Source organism: Aythya marila (genome assembly GCF_965140915.1).
Source record: "Aythya marila genome assembly, chromosome: Z".
Taxonomy (NCBI): Eukaryota; Metazoa; Chordata; class Aves; order Anseriformes; family Anatidae; genus Aythya; species Aythya marila.
Genome location: NC_139080.1, coordinates 10,675,555 through 10,696,531, shown reverse-complemented (window position 1 = coordinate 10,696,531; position 20,977 = coordinate 10,675,555). Strand labels below are relative to the sequence as shown.

Below are 20,977 nucleotides of genomic sequence, written 5' to 3'. Positions count from 1 at the left end.
GTTTGCAGGGCAGGGTGCCGTGGTGGCTTTGCCCTCTTGTGCCTCTTACAGACAGACAAATCCCCTCCAGGGGGCTGCTTTGACCAAACACCAGCTCCACGCAGCGACCTGCTGCGGGGAAAGACCTGAGGAGAAACCCCAACCCTCGTGCACGTCCTGGGATGTGACAGCCCAGAGGGAGAATGAGCAGCGAGGGCAGCCCTTTGAAGCTCAGCTTCAGTCTGCAGAGCTCCAAATCGTGATTTGGGGGCCAGGAGGAGGGCAGGAGGCCAGAAGCACCTGGGCAGGAAAGAGCTGCCAGCTCTCCATCCTCTCCCGAGCCGAGGAGCGCAGCAAATAAAGGGAAGCGGTCAGGGAAAGCTCGCCCTGTCACTCGATGGGGTGACGGCCTGGCCCAGCGAGGGGTCAGCACAAATTAATGTTTCCTGGCTGCCTGAGGCTGTGCTGCCAGGGGGATATCCGCAGGGCTCCATGCAAGCCGTGGAGGGGCCCGGAGCAGAGGGCAGGGCTAGATCGCAGCTCCGGGCATCCCCAGGGAGCCCATCCCTGCTTGGTGAGAGCGGCGAGGCACATCCTGCCACCCTCCTCTTTGTGCTGGAGAAAACACAGCAGAGCAGGAGGGAACTTCCCGAGCGTGCTGGGAGTTGGTGGCCTGCCATGATAGCGTCTGCGGGTTTGTACAGCTGTCCCTCGGGCGGCTGGTAGGAGAGAACGCAGCGAGGGCATAGGGTGAGCAGCTCCAGGCCTGGAGAAGATCCCGGTAAGTGTGCACGTGCTCATTTTGGGCTGAGCTTGGGACTTTGAGGTTCCCTGTGCATCCTAAGGAATCACTCTCAGTCCCATCCCAAGGCCAAGGACGTCCTTGTGACTGCTCTACCTGCCCCACAGCAATGCTCCTACAGAGCAGCCCCCCCATCTCCCAGTGCCCGTGCCCCCCCATCCACAAGGACCAAGCGCACCCGTCCTTCTTGTCAAACTGCTTTAATATTTGGACATGAAGACAGGACAGAGCCGTTCGGGCTGTGCACAGACAAGACGCCCCCCGAGCCACGGTGTAAGGCTGCAGGGCTTCCCTTCTCAACGGATGTGTGGATTTGGCCAAGGCGCAGTTCAGCTGATGACATCCTGAGCGTGCCAGTGGGGTGCACGTGTGGGGTATAGGGAAGAGGGGCGGGGGCTCCCCAGGCAGCTCAGAGGTTGTTCAGCTCCAGCAAGGTCTGGTCCAGGACCTGGTGGATGCCCACGTTCTCCTCTTTGGCACTGGCCAGACTCTCTGTGAACACAAGGGACACCCAGCCACGCACACAGCCGGACCCACGCACACCACGCCAGGCACAGACACACGCACACGGGACACGGCTCAGTATGAGCAGCCCCAGCAGCGGCAGGGATGAGCCCACGACCCCCGGGTGGGGGTCAGGCAGCCCCCCCATCTCTTCAGCTTCTCCATCCTCCCGCTGCACCCTGTAGCCCTCGGCCAGCCCCTCCGTGGTGCGGGTACCACCACCACCACCACCGCGGCCCCATCTCTCCCCGTCCTGCCGTCCCCACCGGCACGTGCACGAACCCTTGAGAGAGGAGAAGCTGGTGCCAGCGGCACGAGCCGGGTGCTCCGTGAAGAAGAGGAGTGAGACAGCAGCCCGGGAGGGCGGGCAGAGAGGACAGCAGAGAAGGAGCAGAGATATCGAGGCTGCAGGGACGAGCTCCGACGGGCAGCCCGCTGCCGGGGCGGCCTCCTCCGGTGCTGGCTTGCGGTCGGCATCCCCCTCCCCACTAAGAGATGGGGATGGGGGCACCCTGCGGGGACCCCACTCTGAGGGCACCCTCCCTGCGTGGTTTTGGGGTGACGGGAGGGAGGGGGAAGCAGCCACACAAATCTCCAAATCCCTCCCCAGCAGGGCCATGCTGGTGCCAGGGGACAGCCACCACCGTGTGGGCATCCCAGGACACGACAAAACCCCTGATCCCTCTCTCCAAAAAAAAAAAAAAAAAAAAAAAACCAACATTGGCTCCCCAAAGGCTCCCTGTCCCCCCCAGCAGGGTGGTTATCCCCATGGGGAGCGGGCAGGGGTTCCCAGCCCCAAACCAGCCTGGCCAAAAGGGGGCAGGGGGGCAGCCGGGGCTGGGTGTGAGGCTGTGCTGGGGCTGGAGCTGCCTTAGCTCAGTTGTTAAGCTCGGTAAGGATGACCCGCAGCTCGTTAGTGAGAATGCGGTTTTTCTCGGCTTCCTGCCGGGAGCGCTCTAGAGAAAACGGAGACGTCAGCGCAGCAAAGGGGAGAGAGAGAGAAAAGAGAGTTAGTGAAAAAGAGACAGTGCTGCCTGCGAGAGCCTTCACTGGGCACCCCGCTGTGGTGCCACTGGTGGGCACTGGGGACCAGTGGGGACGGCGGGAGGAGGCAGTCGGCCCCGGGTCCACCAATTCTGGGTTTTGGGGCAGGGTAGGATGGTGAGGGATGAGGACTGGGGACCCATTTAGGGCCAGAAACTGCTGACGAACAGTAGGGCCAGCCCTGTTGTCACGAGAAGGGGATGGAGGAGACGTCAGGGCTGTCGTGGTGTCCGGGGGTGTGGATGGGAAGCAGACAGGACCGGGTCTAACCCTACTAATTCAGGCCGAAAGAGCGATGGAGAAACGTCTTGAAAGGTGGCAGAAGATGAGGAAAGCTGTGTCCGGGAGCCGGGGGTGGTGGGGGACGTCCCCAGGCTGAGGCACAAAGGGGCTCAGCAGTGGGGGTCCCCACAGCCACCTCCCACCCCCGGCTGCCGGCGAGAGGGAGCAGGCAATGAAGGGGTGAGCGTGGGGAGCCAGAGCAGCATGAAGAAAACGAGGGAGAAACCAAGGAGAGAAAACGCTTTATTGAGACCAACTCGGTGACCCGGAGGGACAGAACAGAAAAGAAAAAGTCATGAAATGCAAACTGAAGAGCGATGTGCGGAGGAAGGAGGGGAGCGGGGAGAGGGGAGCAGGGGGAGAAAGGGAGGGAACGGGGGGCTGCCTGCCTGGGGACGGACACCCCTCATCCCCATGGGGCTGGAGCCCACCTCTCCTCGGAGGTGCTGCTTCTCCGGGACGTGTCCCCCCACCCTGGGCATGGCTTTGCTGGGGGGGCGCAGGGTCCCCGGTGCTCGTGCTGCTGGGATCTGGGGGCTGCTCCCCTTTCCCCCAAACACCCCGTAGCGCCTTACGCCTTGCTTTCCCCAAAAAGAGGGACACTGCGGGGACCCCCATGGGCCGGGAAGGACAGAGAGGGGATGGGAAGGGCAGGGGGAGCGGTGGGGGGGCCGGGCAGGCAAGCGGCCGAGCTGGGGAGGGGGAGGATGAAGGTGAGGATGAAGGGGATGGGGGGGGGAGTGCGGTGCTGGTGCCGGCCGGAGGGGCTCAGAGGGAGGTGATGTCGTTAAGCGCATTGTCCAGCTCCTCGCTGATGGCTTTGTACTTCATCTTCTGCGCATACACTTCGTCTGCAGGCAGTGGGGAGGGGGCAGCAGGGGGGTGGCGGGCGGTGGAGCGGGGAGGGGGCGAGTGGCAGAGAGAGAGAGAGCGGGTGAGCGGGGCACGGGGCGTGCGGGTACGGCATCGGGCACAGGCAGAGTGGATGCGGCCCTATTCCCCTCCCACAGACCCCAAAAAACCCCCACGGCACTCCAGCCTCCCCCCCTACCCACCTCCCTGCACGGGGACCCGGCTCGCCCATGGGGTGCTTTGGCCTCAGCCCGGCCGAGCCCCCCCTAATCAGGGACACGTCCTGTCCCGTTGTCCCCATGACAAAGGGGTCGGGAGGCGGTGGGGGTGTTTTTACCTTCCAAATCATCGATGGTTTTCTCCAGCTTCGCCACAGACCGCTCAGCAAACTCTGCCCGGGTCTCCGCCTGCGGGAGAGGACGAGTGTGATGGGGGCACCCCTAAACCTGCCCCCTAAGCCCACCCCGCACCCCAAAACCGCCCCAAAATCATCTCCTGCGCCTGGGCTGCTTGCAGGTGCCGAGCACATTAATTAACCTCCAAGCCTGGGAGGTGAGGGATTATTTTTCCTGCTGCCCTGGGAGCACCCGCGGGGACCCAAAATGAGCCTTACCTCCTTCAGCTTCTCCCCTAGGAGCTTGATTTCCTCCTCATACTTGTCCTCCTTGGTGGAATACTGCAGGGACACAGAGATACGTCCGTGAGCCCCGTGGGACACAATCTGTCACCCTTGTCCCCCCCCACACCCAAGGGACCCCGTCCCCCCCAGCCCCAAGCTCTGCGCCCAGCCCCCGCAGCCCCTACCTTGTCGGCCTGGGCCTCCAGGGACTTCAGGTTGTTGGTGACAATTTTCAGCTCCTCCTCTAGGTCACCACATTTACTACATCCCAAGCAAGGCGTGGGGAGAGGCGGGGAAGCAGGGCCGGGGATGGTGGTTGGGGAGGAGAGGAGCGGGGAGCAGGAAGAGCGGGCGCAGGGCAGGAGGAAAGAAAAAGAGAGAAAATAAGATGAGAGAGGAGAAACCTCGGGCAGCAAGGGTGGGAGAGGAGCAGAGCCACCGGGCATGGGTCCCTTCCTCGTGCCAGCCTGTGTCAGCGCTGCCACCACGCTCCTGCAGCCCTCCGAGGAGGAGGAGGAGGAGGAGGGTGAGGAGGAAGAGGAGGAGAGCGGGCACGGAGGATTGTGCCCAGCCCGCGGTGATGTAGGGGAAGGCGAGGTGAGGGCTGGCGGCCGAGGCAGAGTGGAAAAGAGGTGGCTGGAGAGCGACAGAGAGAGGGGGGGCTGCCGCACGTCGCCCCGCGCCCCTGCCCCGGTACCTCTTCCTCTGAGGCAATGAGGGATTTGAGGGTCTGGTCCATGGTCCGCAGCTCCTCCTCCAGCTGTCTCACTCGGCTGGGGTGGGAAAGGGGCCAGCAGAGAGCAGGGTCATGGATGTGCTGGGGGGTGCGATCCCTCTGCCTCCCCTCCCACCCCACACACACCTCCCCGTCCTCACGGGGACGCTCGGCCACCCCTGTCCCCACACGGACACGGCACGGGGGTGGTGTGGGACCCCCCTGGGAGCCCCCCGCTCACCTCTCCGCAACCTCTGCCCTCTCCTCCGAGCGCTCCAGCTCTCCCTCAAGGACGACCAGCTTGCGGGCGACCTGTTGGTGGCATCAGAAAGAAGGTGTCAGCCCCAGAAAGGGGGTGTAAGGCCACAGGGGGTGGCCCCGGGGGGACACCAGGGGACGGGGCACGCACCTCCTCGTATTTGCGGTCGGCCTCCTCTGCTATGTGCTTGGCCTCCTTCAGCTGCATCTCCTGGAGCTCCATCTTCTCCTCGTCCTTCATGGCCCTGTTCTCGATGACCTTCATGCCTCTGAGGGAAGCCAAAGCAAGGAGATTAGGAGATCTCTTCAAGGAGAGATGTTATGGCTGTGGGTCGAGGTGGCTCCTACACCTCCTGCCTGCCCCTGCCGTCCTCCAGCCCCAGCACCACGGGGCACTGCCCGGGGACAGCGGCACCCCCTCAGCCACCCCGTGCCGGTGGCACCCCGGGGATGCTTCCGAGCACAATTAAAGCAGCAGAGATGCCCCAAGGCCCTTCTGGGGACACATCCTGGAGCAAAGAGCTGTGGGCATGGTGCCTCTCAACCAGGCTGGTCCCAAACTCATCCCTCATCCCTCAGGAGCTGCTCTTTGCACCGTGCAGGAATCCCCTCTGCGGAGAGCAGGGGGCTGCTGGTGATGGAGGGTGACCCGATACGACCCCGGCGGTGCCCCCCCCCGTCACACCTCTCGCTCTCATCCGCCGCCTTCTCGGCCTCCTCCAGCTTCTGCAGGGCGGTGGCCAGGCGCTCCTGGGCCCGGTCCAGCTCCTCCTCCACCAGCTGGATGCGGCGGTTCAGAGAGGCCACCTCAGCTTCGGCCTGGGGAGCACAAAAACCCGGGGTCACCGCCCGTCCCCAGTGCGTTTTCAGCAGGAAAATGTGCGTTTGCGTGGAGCACCCCTTTGTGCCGTGCTCGCCCAGCTGGGACACGCGTCCCATTTGCCCACCCCGAGCACCTCGCTCGGTGCCACACGGCCCCGGAGGTGGAAGGGGTGCGCTCCATGGGGCAGCACGGGGTTTGGGGTTTGCAGAGCCGTGAGTAAAGGAGGAGGAATGCCCCGTGCAGATTCGCTCCCGAAAAGGAGATGGGAGCCACTTGTGGATTTCCTGTTTACGGAGGCGGCGGCGGAGCCAAGCGGCCGGGACGCCCTCCCCGGCCCCACACCACCGAGCCCCACTGCGCCGTGGGGCCATTTGGGGCCCCCGTGCTGCCCCCCCTACTAATTTACAGCTCGGCACCGGGGGGCAATGGAGCGAATCGCCCTCGTCGGGCTGGCTCCTGGCCAAGCCTCCTATGGGGCTGGTGGGACCGGGTCCCATTATTTCCCTTCCCCAACCTCCTCCCCGTTCGTTCCCAGGCTCCCCGCGCGCGGGGCCGTCCGGGAGAGGTGGCCCTGGCCCCCCGCCAGCCCCTCGCCGCCTGGCCCCCGCGCTCTTTCCATTTGCTAAGGCCCTCCTGCTCCGTCACCGCCGGGAAACGCTGCCTCAGCAGCTCCCGGCCCCGCAGGGAGGGGGCTGCTGGAAGGAGAGGGGAGCAGGGATTAAAAAAAAATAAATAAAAAATAAAAAAAATGGGGTGCAAAGGGATGGGCAGTGCTGAGAGCATCGTGCCTCCTGCTTGTTCATGGGCTGGAGCAGGCCTGGCACTGTGCTCCAGCAGCACCCTGGGGACACGGAGCAGGGAGCCAGGCGGGGATGTCCCCATACCCGCCACCACCATCCCCTATAGGTAAGGGATGGCAGCACCTCCGCTGACGCTCCACATCGCCCCGCAGGGGGCTTTTTTTCCCCGGGGATGACCCCCCCCGAAGTGGGTCAGAGCTGCCCGGATGGGCAGTGGGGAACATGAGCTCGCCGTCAGCGCCTGGCGAGCGGGGAACCCGATCTGCGGCGGCAGGAAGGGGCCGTTTCCTCCGCACGCAGCCCCGGGTGACAACAGCCCGGGTACCGCGCCCAGCTCTGCCGCCCCTGATAGCGCTGGGGATGTTACGGGAGCAAAGGGGGGGGGGGAACAGAGGAAAAAGGAAAAAAAAAAAAAAAAAGCACGAAAATACCGCCCAACAACAACAAGAGAAAGCAAAAAAAAAATAAATAAAGCCGCAGCAGGAGCGAGCTGCCGCCTGGAAACGCTGTCCCGCTGCCACGGGGTGGGAATTGCAGCCCAAATTGGTAAATGGGGGGGGGTTCTCCCCAACAAGGGACACGATGGGGAGCAGGGGGGCTCTGCTGAGGAGCCGGACACAGAGCCTGCGTGGGGGGCTCTCTGCTGAGCCCCCGAGGGGGGCACCTTTCCCGGGGTCTGCCAGCCCCAGCCCAGCCGAGGCGCTGAGCTGGACGCTCACCGGGGAAGCTGCAGCGAGCCCCACACGGGAGCATCCCTACCAAAGCCCACCTCTGGTGCTGGGGACCCTGCCCAGAGCCCCCCACCCCATACCCACACCCAGGGGGCTCCCACACACCAGGATGACCACCCCGTGCCCCCCAGCCCCCTCTCCCCAGCGCAGTGAGGATGCCGGTGCCGGGTCCCCCCAGGGCGTGCCATGGGGCACCCGGGGAGCGGCCACTCGTGCCCGTAGCGGGGTGGCCAGCACCCACGGGACCGTGCAGCTCTGCTCCCTGGCATCCAGCCCTATGGGGCCAGCGGCGCTGCCCCAGCAGCGGGGGGTCCCTGGGGGGTCCCCAGCCCCAGGAGCCTTACCCGCTCCCGGGCCTGCCGCTCGGCATCGGCCTCCCGCTGCAGGTGCTCGGCGCGCTCCTCCGCCTCGTCGGCCACCTGCTGCAGGCTCTGGATCTTCTTCTTGACGGCGTCGATGGAGCTGATGCCGGCCATGGCCGTGCGGCCGGCGGGGAGCACAGGGAGGCCGCAGCACCAAGCCCTTTGTGGGATCTGCCTGGCTCGGGCAGGAAGCGCTCAGGCGGCGGCCGCTCCCGCCGCCCGCCCTGCCTCCATCCCTTCCTGCTCCTCCTCCTCCTCCTCCTCCTCCTCCTCCTCCTGCTCCTGCTCCTGCTGCTGCTGCCATGGGCAGACCCAGGCCCGCTGCGCTCCCTGGACAGAGCGCACGGTGCCCCCCGGGTAGGGCGCATGGGTCCCCATCAGGCTGGGTGCCAGCCCCCTCCCCAAAAAAGCAGATACGTGCCCCCCCCCAGGCACAGCAAGTGTCCCCCCAGGCTGGGCAAGATGCACGGTGCCTTCAGAGCAAGGCACGTTGCCCCCCACCCTGGGCAGGGTGTCCCCCAGCAGGGCACATTGACCCCCCTGGGCAGGGTGCACGGCTCCCCACCCAGCTAGGGCACTGGGGGGTGCCCCCCGGCATAGGGGACGCAGCCCCCTCCTAAAGCAGGGCACACAGTGCCCCCCATGGCTCCAGCAGAGAGGCAGAGAGGAGCTTGGAGACAATTTTTTGAGGGGGACAGGCGTCTGGGGGTGCCCTGTGGGCCCCCACAGGCAGGGGAGCAGCGCACACACGGGTGCTCCCCAGCTGCAGAGCCAGGGGAAGGATTTCTGCCCCACAGGCAAGAGGGATGGGGCAGGAGGGCAAAGCCCACTCTGGGGCATCCCCTGGGGTCCCTTGGCACAGGGTGCCCCCGCTGTCTCACCCCTTTGGCATCTGCTCCCCAAGCTGGGACCTGGCCAGCAGCCCCACGGAGACCCCTGGGGCCAGTGCCCCAGGGGAGAGGTCAGTCCCTGGCTCCGTGCCCCCCAGCTCTGTGCCCCCCAGCTCCGTGTTCCCACCTCAGCAGATGCCTTGGTGCGTCAGGAGGGCACGGCACGGTGGTTCTCAATCTGCCTAAAGGAGCTCTGGCAGCTCACACCTGCCTCCAGGGATGGATCCAAGCCATTCCCAGGATGACCCCACTGGCTGCCATGGGGTCTGGGACCACCCTAGGGGGGCCAGCACCCGGCCATGCCACTCGGGGGGGGTCCTGCAGCCCAATGTCCCCAGCCAGGTGGCATGGGGGCACGTGGCATCGGGCTTGGCCCCTCTCCCAGCCCAGCACTTGGGCACAGAGAGGTGCACGGGGCACAAATGGGGGGTCCCAGTGGCCAAAGGGCAGTGGGATCAGTGGGATCTGGCAGCGGGGGACAGGCTGTGGGGGCAGGCACCCCGTTCCAGGCTGGGTGCCTCCTGCCCTGGCCCCACCCAGGGATGCAGTCACTTCCCAGCAGCGCCCGTTCCCTCCCACCGGCTCGGGGAATCGCCAAATAAGAGCAAAGTCTCGGCTTGGGAGAGCACCGGGGCGGGAACTTGGGTGAAGCCTCCGGGATCGTGGCCTGGGAACGGCTCAGCCTGCCTTTCCCTGCGCCCGGCGGGTGGCTGGGGACGGGCTGGCCACCGGGGACAAGTGGGGACGGAGGGGCTGCGGGGCATAAACCCTGCTCCGGGCTCGCGTGCTGTCCCTCGTGGGGGACACGGAGGGGACGGGGCCACGGTGGCCTCGTCCAGCTGCTGGGAAGGATCTGGAGCTGCCAACCCCGCGGCTCGGTCCTGCTGCTCCTCGCCGAGTGGGAGCACTTAGCGCTGTCAGCACGTCCCCGTCGGGGACACCTGGGGACTTCCAGGTCTCGCACGTGGCACAGCCTGTCCCCGCGCATGGCACAGCCTCCTGCCCCTTCCCGACGCTGCAGCAGGGCTCCTTCACCACGACCCCGCTCCAGACCCTTCCCCCGAGGGGCCAGGGGCTCCCCGTCCCCGAATCTGCCAGGACAGGGCTCTCCTTGCCAAAATCCACAACCTTTCCCTGCTGCTTTGGAGTGCTCTTGGTGCCACCAAGCACCCCTGTGTCCCCTCCGTGCCCCACACCAAGCTCGCCTCATCCCACACCGATCCCACCAGTACAGACCAGTACAGAGCCCAGCACAGCCCCCAGCACAGCCCCCCGGGCCAGCCCGGCGTGCCTGCCTCTTGCCAAGACCAACCAGCCCTTCCAGAGGGTTTCCAACGTTTTAACAACTTTGTGTCTGACTTCGGGCAGGCCCAAGGGGTCAGCAAACAGCCCCAGAGCCTTCCTCAGGACAAACTTCCCAAAACTCCTACAGGAGGCAGCCGGGCACAGGGGGACACTGGCACCTCGCTGCCCAGAGCTGGGGGGGGCGCACAGGCTGGGGACACCCCCTCCTCACCCCAGGAGCCTCTCTGGGGACAGCCACCCCTCTGTCCCTTTTGGAAGCACCAGGGATGATGCAAGGCAGGCACTGGTGGGACTGGGGACACTGGGGTGGGTTTCAGGCTCTGTCTCCTCTTTCCCCTGTCCCCATTTCTCCGCTGCCACCACCTCATGTGCCCATGGAGGTTGGGGGTCCCTGCGGGGTGGCACTGGGAGGGGGGGGTCCGGTCACTCCTGGGGGCTCTGGGCCACCCTGGGGCCTTTGCTGCCGCTGCTTGTCCCTGCCTGCTGTCCCCTGTCCTTGGCGGCCACCTTGGGGATTTGACGCATCCCCCCCCGTTTGGCTCCACGAACCAGCTGGGATTGAATTTTTGGTTCTCAATCCTGAAAAGCCTGGCCGTGCCCCTGCTGGCTGCGCTCCCGACGGCTCCCTTTTAGCTTCTCCTCCAGTTTCCAGGGTTGGCTTTCATCAGAGAAGGACTGGCCATCAAAAGGAGGGTTTATTTATAGGGTGTCAAATGCCCGGTGTGGCACCGCGGGTCGTTATACCCCGCTCCCGGGCGGCTCTGGGGCCGTGCACAGCTGTTCCGCCCTTCATCCCCGCCGGGCACAAGCCAATTTCAACACCTTCCTAACATCTCCCCGGCGGGATCCATTTCCCAGGAGAAACATCAGTCATGGCCCTAAATAAAACTCTTCCTGGCCTTTCCCTTCCCAGGGTACAGGGCGGCACGTTGGGGGTCCCCCCCACACGCACCCCAAGCATCCTATGCAACCAGTGCCCGCAACGGGCGAGAACTTTTCCCATTTCTCCACTCTTTTCCCCTTTTCTACCTCATTTGAGCAACGATGTTCAAGTTTTCCCTACACATACATGGCTGATGCTCACCGGGGATGCTTGTCCCGGTGCGTTTTGGGGCGCTGGGGCTGAGCGGTGCCCCCACACCTGTGGGTACCCCCATGGGACGTGCCCAGCACCCGCTGCCCGTCCCGGTGCCGGCGTGGCGGGGCCGGATCCTGCCACCCTCCCCACCAATATTTCCCATATAAGGCTCCCCTCTTCCTTCGCCCCCCCTCCCCGGGGTCCGGCGCCCGCGCAGGGGAGGGGTTGCCTACGTACGTCCGTGGCTTTCTTCTCCGCCTGCTCCAGCTTCTCCTGGGCCTCCTTGACGGACTCGGAGTACTTCTCCACCTCATCCTCCGTGCCCTTCAGCTTCTTCTGCAGGCCCTGCTGTTCCTCCTCCAGCTGTGGAAGGGACGGGTTATGGGGTGTCAGGGGGGGGGCTGGCACAAGGATGGCAACCCCAGGGCACCTACCCATCAGGGGACGGTCACCCTCATCCCATTGGCATTGTCCTGTCGATTTTGGGGCCACACATCCTCGGGGAGCCACAGGTCCTTGGGGTCGGAGGACCCCTGAGTCCGGAGAGGGCAATGGGGTCCCAATGTGGGGACACCAGCAAGGTCCCCACCTCTTGTGGCTGAGGTGGGAGCACGCTGTCCCCAGGGGCGTCCCTGGCAGAGGGACAAGGGGGTGGCACTAGGGTGTCCCACCAAGACCCAAGGAGTTTTGGGGGCGCTGAGGGGCAACAGGGACAACAGGCTGGGACACTGATCCCCAGGGCTGGCCACCCAGCGGGGTGAGGTCCCCAGGGTGGCTGTCCTTAGGGTGGGGGTCCCCAGGGCTGGGTATCCCCAAGGTGGGGGTCCCCAAGGTCGGACACCCAGCGGGGCAAATCCCAAGGGCTGGGGACCCTTAGGGCTGGGATCCACGAGCTGAACACCCATGAGGGCGAGATCCCTGGGGCCAAACCCTTTTAGGGTCAGGCTCCCCATCAACTTTTTATTTATTTTTTTGGGGGGGAAGGGGGGGTTCAATGCGACACCCACCTGCTTGCAGCGGTCCTCCGCCTGCTTCTTGTCCGCCTCCGCCTGCTCGGCTCGGTCGATGGCGTTCTCCTTGTCCAGTTTGAGCATCTGCATCTTCTTCTTGATGGCCTCCATGGTGGCGGTGGCGGTGGCGGTGGCGGTGGCGGGGCACGGAGCACGGGGGGCGGCGGGGCTCGGAGCACCGGGGGCGGCGGCAGCACCGGCACTGAGCCCCCCGCCCCGCCGCGCCGCCTAAGAGCCGGGGAGGGGCCGCGCCGGGAGGGGGCCGCCCCGGTACCTCCCCCGCCGCCCGCCAGCACCTTTTAGGGACAGGCTTCGACACCGGCACCGAAAGGGACGGGAGAACGAGAAACGGGGGGGGGGGGGTACCGGGGGGAGGCACCGGCAAGGCACCGGGAAGCCGGGGGGAGAACCTGGAGAGGGGCGCGCCCGTGGGGATGGGTGGGGGGCACCGGCAAGGGACGGCGCTGGGGACAGCGCAGGGCTCTGTGTTAGGGTTACCCTGGTGGCACTGAACTGGGGACACCCCCAGGGGACAGCGCTGGGGACACCCCCGGGGGACAGCGCTGGGGACACTCTAGGGGGACAGCAGCGGGGGTACCCTGTGGGCACTGCGCTGGGGACACCGCGGGGCTCTGGGGACACCCTGGGTGGCACACAGGGACGCCCACGCGCTGTAAAACCCCGCAGGCACAGTTTTCTGGGGCCGCAGGGACCTTCCTCGTGCTGCGAATGATCTGGGGGCACCCGAGGACTGTGGTGATGCTGCTGGACCCCGGTGTCCCCTGGGCTGTTTGTGGCCCCCATCACCCCCGCAGGGCACCGCGCTCCTGGCACCACAGCCCCCTGCTGCAGTCCCGTGCCCCCCGGAGCTGGTGGCACCCCTAAACTCACAGCGTTTTGCTCAGCCCTACGCAGGTCCCCGCTGAAATAACGCTCCTGTTTCCCAGCACCAGTCCCATCTCCTCCCTGTCCTCCTGCCACCCCCTCAGGGTGGCCGCGGTGAGATCCCCAGTGTCCCCCCCCTTGCACCAGGCAGGCTCTTCCCAGCACAGCCCTCCCAGGACACCCCTCGGTGCCGCCCCGGCGTCCTCTGCGCAAGGCCTGGCAGAAAAACACAGAGGGAAAATCCTTTGGGAGCGAAGGGAGCCGAGCACTGACCTCCCTCCCCATCCCGCTGCTGCGTCACGGCGAGGCAGGGGCCCCGCTTCCACGGGGGAGCCCCGGTGCCACCCCGATGCCACCACCACCACCTCGTGCCCAGGTGCCACCGACCCCAGTGTGCCGGCACCTACACGTCCCCTAGGATGGCGTTTCAGGGGGACAGGGGGCGTGCGGGCTGCCCTGCTGCTTCTGCCCTAAATAAACTGTATTCCGCAGGCAAAAAAAATGCAAACCCTTCAGATCCCGGCTCCTCCAAAAATACCCCGTGCTTTAGCCCTGCTCGTAAATGCTTCTGGCACATTCCCAGCTGCAGGGTGGGCTCGGGGACGGGGGCGGGGGGGCTGGGATGGGGCAGGGTGAGGGGGACGTGTGGGATCCCCAAGCTCATCACCCCCGGGCTGCATCCAGCCCGGCACGGGGCTCCCCAAAATGGGGTGAGTGAAATCTGCCCTGGGTTTTTGGCAGAGGGGCGCAGAGAGCTGGAGGGAACAGCTTTCTGGGGGCGACCCTGAGAGTGCAATGCATATTTTGGGGGGTCACTGGGAGGGTGTGAGGGGTGTCTTCCAAGGACCAAGGGGCTGCCGGAGCCATGCAAAGTGGCGGAGCTGTGGCTGGAGGCTGGCGAGCGGTATTAGTGCTGACGAATTAGGCACATATTTGGAGAAAGAGAGCCAGGAACCGCCAGCACGCTGCTCTCGGGGGGGAGGATCCATCTCCCGTCGTTCCCAGATGAGGATGGATGGCCTTTGGGGGAAAATTCATCAGCTGGGGGCAAAGCTGGTGATGTGCACGGTGCGAGCAGCCAGGAAGGAAGGGGCTGGGGCTTCCCAAGCCCGGATGAATTTGGGATATGGGCACCTTGTGACTGAGGTGCCCCAGGTCCTAGCACCGCGCGGAAAATAACCCCCCATAACACAGCCGGGGAGATTTACGGGGTCGGGGCTCCGGCCAGGCTGAACCCTGCCCCGTGTCCCTCCCCTGGGGATTTACTGCTGCCATCTGCGTCCCCTCCCTCGCCCAGAGGACATCGCTGGGGGTCCCCACTGCTGGCAGCCCCCTGCCCAGGGGCACGAGGGGTAGGGGGTGGGCTGTGCCCTCTCGCCCCTCCTCACAGGGCCCCGTGTCCGTCCGTACCTGGTCGGGAGCCTGGTGCCGGGTCAGGCCAGCGCAGATTGTCAGGGGACAGCTGGGAGGGCTGGGATTCCTGCGGGACGCACAAATCCCCCCTGGAGCCAGGCCACCGCCGCGGGAGAGCGGCCCCAAAGCAGGGGGGACGGCACCTCCGCACCCCGGGATCAGCTGGGATGTTGTGGGGGGGACCCCAGAACAGCTCCAAGCCCCCTGGCGTGGCCACCACCACCCCTGCAAGCTGAGACCTTGCAGATTCATGACATAAAAAAACCATCCTCCTGGGTGTTTGCTGGTGCCAGGATTGTGTTTTGGGGACAGGAGGGACGCAGGGCACGGGTCTCAGGGACAGAGGTGTCCCCGCTCCACCCCGCAGCATCCCTACCACCACTCGGGTCCCCCCAAAAATGAGTGATGGGGTGGGAGCAGGTGAGGCAGGGGCCGTGCTGGGGCAGCTGCCACCCACACAGGTCGGCCCCCGGGGGGGATATTTTGGGGCCTGAGCTCAACGCCGGCAGCCGGGGGGGCTCCGGCTGCATTCCCAGCCCCACGGCACGCCGAGGGACACAGCCCCAAGCGGGGAGGCTCGGGGGGGGTGAGCGTAGCAGGGGGGTCCCCACCTGCACCCCCTCCTTGCTGCCCTGCCCGGGGATATTTTCGTCTGTCCGTCCGCAGGAATGGGGCCAGGAGCGCAGAGCCCCGGGGGCAGGTGCTGCGCTGGAGCCCGGCCGGCCCCCAAATCCCCCAGCAACAAAATCCCCCCCTGGCCCCCCGGCGGCACCTGCGAGGGCCGCACATGGCTGGCAGCGGGGGTCCGGGCGGCTGGGTGCCGCTGCTGGACGTGCCTCGAATATTTTCCGTGCTGGAGAAGCGCCTGCGCCGCGCTCCCCCCCCTCCCCAAACCCAGGAGGGCTGGCGGCCCCAGGCAGCGGGGTCTGCGCCCCTGCCCACCACGTCCCGCCGTCCCAAATCCACCCAGCAGCCCCCGATTTTGAGATGCTGGCACCCCCTGGGGTTGCAACCCACCCTTCTCCTTGCGCCTTCCCCACGGACACGTGCACGGAGAAAGCAGGAAATCCATTTTTATTGATGAAGGCATCTTGTCAAAGAGCCATCCAAATCCCCATACATCAACCCCCGAGCTTCGGGGGAAAGCTGGATTCCTTTCATGTGTAACAGGCGATGCTTAAAGTATCAAAATAGTGAGAGAAGCCTCAGCAAGTGCAAGGGATAAGGGATAAAGGGGGGGGGGGTCCCGGAGCCACGGAGGGGTGAGGAGCTGGTCTCTGGGCCCCTGGGCAGGCGCTGGGCTGCGGGGGGTTAGTGGGGACGACGTGAGCGAGGGGGATAAATGAACTCTGAAAAGCTGCAGGCTCGATACTAAAGAAATTTAAAAGTTATAAAAAATACTGAGAGTCTCAGAAAACAACGCAGGCACTTGGGAAGGAGGAGGAGGAGGAGGAAGGCAGAGCTGGCTGGGAGGGCGGGGAGGAAGGGCCCCAGGGAGAGGTGACGAGGTTGGGGGAGAGCAGCTCTGGGGCAAAGCCATCTCGTGCCCGCCCCGAGCAGAGGCACTGCGGTGGTGCGAGGATGCTCTGGGGAGGCTCGGTGCCTCCCGGGGATGCTGAGGAGGAAGAGGGGCGGGTGGTTCAGCCAGCAGTAAGGCAACAGAGGTGAAAGGCGGCTCCGTGCAAGAGCGTTAGCAAGAGGAAGGTGCAGAGCTGCTCCTTGCAGCCCACGGCACAGGACAGGGCGAGACACCAGCCTCCCCCCCGTCCCGCCTGGAGGAAGGAGAAGAAGAAGAAAGGAGCGAGAGGGAGGGCGACAAAGGCACGAGAAGAAAAAAAATAAAAAATAAAAAAAATCCTGAAAGGGTTTAGAGGGCTGGACCCACCGCAGGAGGAAGCCCCCCGGCCCTTTTCAATGAGGCTTAGCAGCGGGGTCACCCCGGGCTGGTCCAGGACAGGCTCCCACTCCCGGCAGCCCCCCGAGGTGCGCGGGGAGGCGGGCTGGGCGGCGAAGCGGAGGTGCTGGTGCGGCGCCTGCTTGGGGCGGTGCTGCGCGGTGTCTGGGTTAGTCCCGGCGCGCCGGTGGTGGTGCAGGCAGGGCTGTGGGGTACCCGAGGGCAGCCCGGCGTTGCTCGAGGTGGGGGTGTCTTAAATAGGAGCCGGCGGCAGCAGTCTGTGCAGTGAGTGGCGGCAGGGCTCTGCCCGGGCGCAGAGCGGCGGGGCGCGCGGGGCTCAGTTCTGCTCCTCGTCCCGCAGCTCGGAGGGCAGGAACTTGTACTGCTGCTGCCGGATCATGGCCAGCTTCTTGCGCGCCTCCTCCAGCTCACGCTCCTTGCGCAGCATCTCCTCCTGGGCGGCGATGATCTGCCGGGGGAACGGGGTGAGATGGGTGCCTCGTGCGCACCCGCGGCTCTCGCTCCGTGCCCTGCCACCATCCCCTCCCACCTCGCCGTCCCAGAGCAGCCCACACCACGCTCCTTGGGAGGCACAGGAGAGCGCGTGGAGCTCCCCCTGCCCTGCTGGAGCTCCCCCTGCCCCACCGCAGCAGCCCCGCTCCTCACCTGTGCGATCCCCCCCACCATCTTCTCCTTCACCACCACCGTCTCGTCGTGGTCCTGGAAGGCGGCCGCCTTCTGCGCTGCCTTCACCAGGTTGTCCGATGCTCTCTTCACCGCGTTCCCGGCCGCCTGGAGCAGGAGAAGAGGTGAGGGAACAGCATCCTAAGCCCGGGGCACAATTTCCAACTTGGTGGGGGCGCCCCAGTCCCGACCAGGCAGGGGAGGAGGCCGGGCGAGCCGGGAGCTGCCGGCAGAGCTCCCCGAGGATGGCTCGCTGCCACCAGCGCTGCTCATGACCATTTCAGGCACTGCTGCTCCCAGCCGGGTGCCCGTGGCGGTTCCCTCGCTCTGCTCCCATCTGAGCAACAGGGCAAGGATTTTGGGGCAGCCTGGCTGACCTCTCCCAGCTTTCACCCCGCCGGGATCCTCATGCTGACCCCCAGCGTGTGGGCATTAACCTCCATGCCGCGGCCACGGAGGGTTAATCTCCGGTGTCAAAACACGTCCCCAGACATTAATGCCAGGGATTGGGTGCACACATTTCAGGCATTCCCAAGCCAGACCATCAGCCCTGAATGCCCCCGGGGCTCAGCAACCCCCAGCCTGGTGGACAGGAGCCCAGGATTACGCACGCAGGCAGCCAAACGAGGCCCAAAACACACGGAGCCTGCGCCCCAGCGAAGCACCCAACGAGTGGACGGGGACTGCAGCCTGGGACTCACCTGGAGCCTCTTCATGGCCTCCGAGTCGTGGTCGGCCTTCACCTTGCAGGCCACCAGGAGCTGCGCCGTGGAGGCAGCCACCTGCTTGGCGGACGAGATGAGCTTCTCCTCGCTGGCGTGGCCCTGCACCGCCGCGTTGGCGGCCTCGCAAAGGTTGTTGGTGGCCGCAGCCACCATGCGTGCCTGCAGCAGGAGAAGGGTGTCAGGGGGGGACGGGGAGCCTGCAGGAGAGGGTCCCCCCAGGAGGACAAGGGGATGAGACATCGGCTTCCACGCCACGACCCAGCTGGTGGGAGAGGGAGCAAGCAGGGGGCTGCCTCCTGCACGGAGGAGAGCACGAGGGCAGCGCATCCCCTGCCCCACAGGCAACACGTGTCCCTGATACTCACGGCTGAAATCAGTCCCTGGGACCACTGCCCGTCATCCACCGCGTTGGCTGGGATGGCTCCCACCTGTGGGGCAGGAGAGGAGCACTGAGGGCTGCTGGAGAAGGCAGGGAGCCCAGCACAGCACCACGCAGTGCTTCAGCTCCAATTCTTGTGCTGCTCCTGCCCTTCCTCCCTCCCAGCCCTACCTTTCCTTGGGCCACCAACTCCCGCTGGGCGGCCGAGGCTGCCTTCACCAGGGCGCTGGTAGCTGCCGCGATGGATTTGGCAGCCTCCAGGATCTGCTCCTCGAAGTCCAGGCTCTCATCTGCTTGCTGCGGACAAGAAGAGGAGCGTGAGCCCTAGGTGGGACTGCCAGGAAGGTGGCAGGGGGCTCGTGGGGGGCTCAGCACCCCGTCCTACCTTGGGCTTGGCCCTCGGCTTCAGCTGCTCCAGCTTCTTGGCCGCAGCCTCGATGGCAGCCGCTGCCCCCAGCAGCTCGTTCTCAGCGATGACTGTGGGGTCTTCTGGGTCAACCCACTCCGTCCCTAGAGGGGACAGGAACCCAGACAGGTTAAAGCCACGCACGGCCTCCTTTCTGACCCAACCTACCTCCTCCCACCAGCACGAAGGCCCCAGGCTCTAATCCAGCCCTAGATGCTGTCCCGGAGGAGGACGGAGCCGTGGTGCTCACCTTTCATGGCCTCGGCTGCCTGGATGAGCTCGGTGACAGAGCTGGCCACACGCTTGGAGTACCCGGCCAGCTGCTGCTTCAGCTCGTGGGTCGGCTTCTGCAGGATCTGGGGGAAAGGAGCAGGACTGAGCACGCGAGGGAGACCACGAAGCAGGGGCAGGACCCCACCTGGCAGCCCCTTCTGGCCACGTTTTGCCCCTCGCCCCCAGAATCTGGCTGCCTGAGAAGGTGCCACCACCAAAACCCAGCCACTCTCGTTTCAGGGGACCCCGAGGGTCCATTGGAGGCGATCCCCCAAGAGAAGGGGAGCAGAGCCCCCCAGCCCCCTGAGTACGTATTGGTCACCAATTGCCATCCTGTCTCAAGCCAGCTCATCTTTTCCTTTTCCTTGGCCCTGTTCAGTCCACACCTTCTGGGACACCTCGCAGCACCGAGGTCCTCATTTAAGTCAGGGTCCTTCCAGCACTCAGTGGCTGCCCCCCACGGTTCCCTTTTTCCCCCCCAGGATCCCCTTTCCCCCCCAAGGACCTCCTCCTCCCCACTCAAAGCACTTCAAGCCCCAGAACCCCCTTTCTGAGACTCATCTGCAAACACAACAGGACCCCAGAGCCAGTTCCCAGCCCCTGTGGGGCCACACGTCCCCTTCCCAGAGGGCCCCCCCGGCATGCACACACCACGGCACGCCCGAGGCCACACGTCAGCTCGAGCAGGGTGAGTAGAGGCACAGACGGCGGGGTCCTGCCCCAAAACCACACGGCAGCAGCCGTGCCACCCCAGCACCAGGCTGGGCACGCCACCAGCAAGGCTCATGCTGAGGTTAGGCACCGGCAGGCACACCGAGTGTCGCCGTACTCACCGGCTGACGGGGAGCACCGAGGGGAGAGAGAAGAAGGCAGTGAATGCCCTGGCAGGCAACAGGGACACGCGCGGGGTGGGGTGGAGGTGAGGAGGAGAGGGGGGAGGAAGGTGAGGAGGTCCCAGGCCCTGCTGCCATCACCACTGCAAACTTCAGCCCTGCCTGATGCCTGGTGGACGGGCTCCTGAGGCTCGCTTGGCACCTCGCTGCTCCCCACCCTGAGCTCTCTGCCTGCACTTTTCAGCCTGCAATCCCCTGCTTTCGGTGATGGAGACCTATTGTTACCAAATACCACGTCCCCACGGAGGTTCGCATTCCTTCCCCTCCCCAGTGAAATATGCTGCTGGCTGGCTCTTTCCCCGGGAGCCGCGTTTCCCATCCCCAGCCAAATAACTCTCCTGCACTCTGACCGCTCCTGCTCGCACACCGCGGGGTTGGTTCCCAAAAGGACTGATCCAGCACACGCACTGCAAGCCTCCACTGCTGCTGGGGGCAAGGCAGTGCCCTGTCCACAACCTTCCCAACCACATCCCTCTGTTTGGGGCAGGGCTCACAAAGAGCTGCTGACTGCCCCCACCAGCACCTCCACGTTGCCCTCCTGAGCACGCCTGGGCGAAAAGCCGTGTTATTAACTCTGTCATCTGCCCCGACAAGATTTTTAAAGTTGCTAAGCGGTTCTCTTTCTGGAGGCCAGAAGCTTGCTAAGATGCACCTCCGGTGAATAGTTCACGGGATGGGCTGCACGTATGATCCTCAGGAGACATCGCACGGCAGCTGGAAGGCGACACCCAAAATGCAGGGGAACAGCACGCTTCTGCAAGCAGTCTGACCTTGGGCACTGCCACAGTATGTCATTAGCCCAATCATCTGTTAACAACAGGTCAGCCAGAGAATTTCACCTAGCACTTCAGTCTTGGCTGCGATGACTTAACGAGTGGCTGAAGCATCTTCCAGAAAGACATTTGATCTAGATGCAGAGCACGGAAAACTCACTGCCCCCCTTGGAACTGCATCCTGATGTCCTTCAGATAAAACCATCCTTTGGTTTCCCCCATGTCTGGCTTCAGTGTCTAGCCCTCGGGTCCTGCCTGCCTCCTTCTTTGTTCTCAGTCCCTTTTTAACCACCCTAGTGAAACCATGCTGCTAACAGACCCCACGCTCGCTCTTTTTCCTTGCTCCAGGTCCAGGCTATCGTCAGCTCTGCAGGCACGCGCTCTGTGCATCCATCCCTGCAGCAAGATCAGCTCTCACCATCTTGCCAAGAATGCAAACCGCTGGAAGCACCTCACTGAACCCTTTCTTCCCATCTCCTGCTTAATCCAGCCTTAATTTGCTTCATTCGAGCCACACCGATCTTGCAGGGCAGCTAATTAAAGCGGCCAGCTGAAGGGCTCGGGAGGACTGAGCTGGAGGAGGGCTGGATCAGGAGGG

The 20,977-nt window shown here is 64.9% G+C and overlaps 2 protein-coding genes across 6 annotated transcripts in view; both read right to left on the bottom strand.

Moving 5' to 3' along the window:
* Nucleotides 1-965: 965 nt before the first annotated feature.
* LOC309889855 (tropomyosin beta chain) lies at nucleotides 966-12,262 on the bottom strand. 4 transcript variants are annotated; one of them, XM_082782975.1, is made up of 9 exons: nucleotides 12,052-12,259; nucleotides 11,282-11,407; nucleotides 5,741-5,874; nucleotides 5,207-5,324; nucleotides 5,039-5,109; nucleotides 4,780-4,855; nucleotides 4,077-4,139; nucleotides 3,801-3,870; nucleotides 966-1,273 (listed from the first exon to the last, which is right to left on the bottom strand). In XM_082782975.1, the coding sequence occupies exons 1-9, from the start codon at nucleotides 12,163-12,165 to the stop codon at nucleotides 1,191-1,193; spliced, it is 855 nt and encodes a 284-aa protein (XP_082639101.1). In that variant the 5' UTR covers nucleotides 12,166-12,259; the 3' UTR covers nucleotides 966-1,190. The 4 variants fall into 4 exon arrangements, with proteins under 4 accessions (XP_082639101.1, XP_082639102.1, XP_082639103.1 ...); XM_082782977.1 differs by lacking the exon at nucleotides 966-1,273 and adding an exon at nucleotides 2,842-3,462 and having other exon boundaries at nucleotides 12,052-12,262; XM_082782976.1 differs by lacking the exons at nucleotides 11,282-11,407; nucleotides 12,052-12,259 and adding an exon at nucleotides 7,754-7,973.
* Nucleotides 12,263-15,409: 3,147 nt separating this feature from the next.
* The window catches only part of TLN1 (talin 1), a 30,539-nt gene continuing 24,971 nt past the window's right edge, over nucleotides 15,410-20,977 (bottom strand). For both annotated transcript variants that reach the window (XM_082783207.1, XM_082783208.1), the window contains 7 exons: nucleotides 18,691-18,796; nucleotides 18,420-18,544; nucleotides 18,206-18,331; nucleotides 18,021-18,083; nucleotides 17,632-17,814; nucleotides 16,913-17,038; nucleotides 15,410-16,715 (listed from right to left, as the gene is read on the bottom strand). In XM_082783207.1, the coding sequence (XP_082639333.1) occupies nucleotides 16,584-16,715; nucleotides 16,913-17,038; nucleotides 17,632-17,814; nucleotides 18,021-18,083; nucleotides 18,206-18,331; nucleotides 18,420-18,544; nucleotides 18,691-18,796 (861 nt within the window). In that variant the 3' untranslated portion in view covers nucleotides 15,410-16,583. The remainder of the gene's footprint in view (nucleotides 16,716-16,912; nucleotides 17,039-17,631; nucleotides 17,815-18,020; nucleotides 18,084-18,205; nucleotides 18,332-18,419; nucleotides 18,545-18,690; nucleotides 18,797-20,977) is intronic.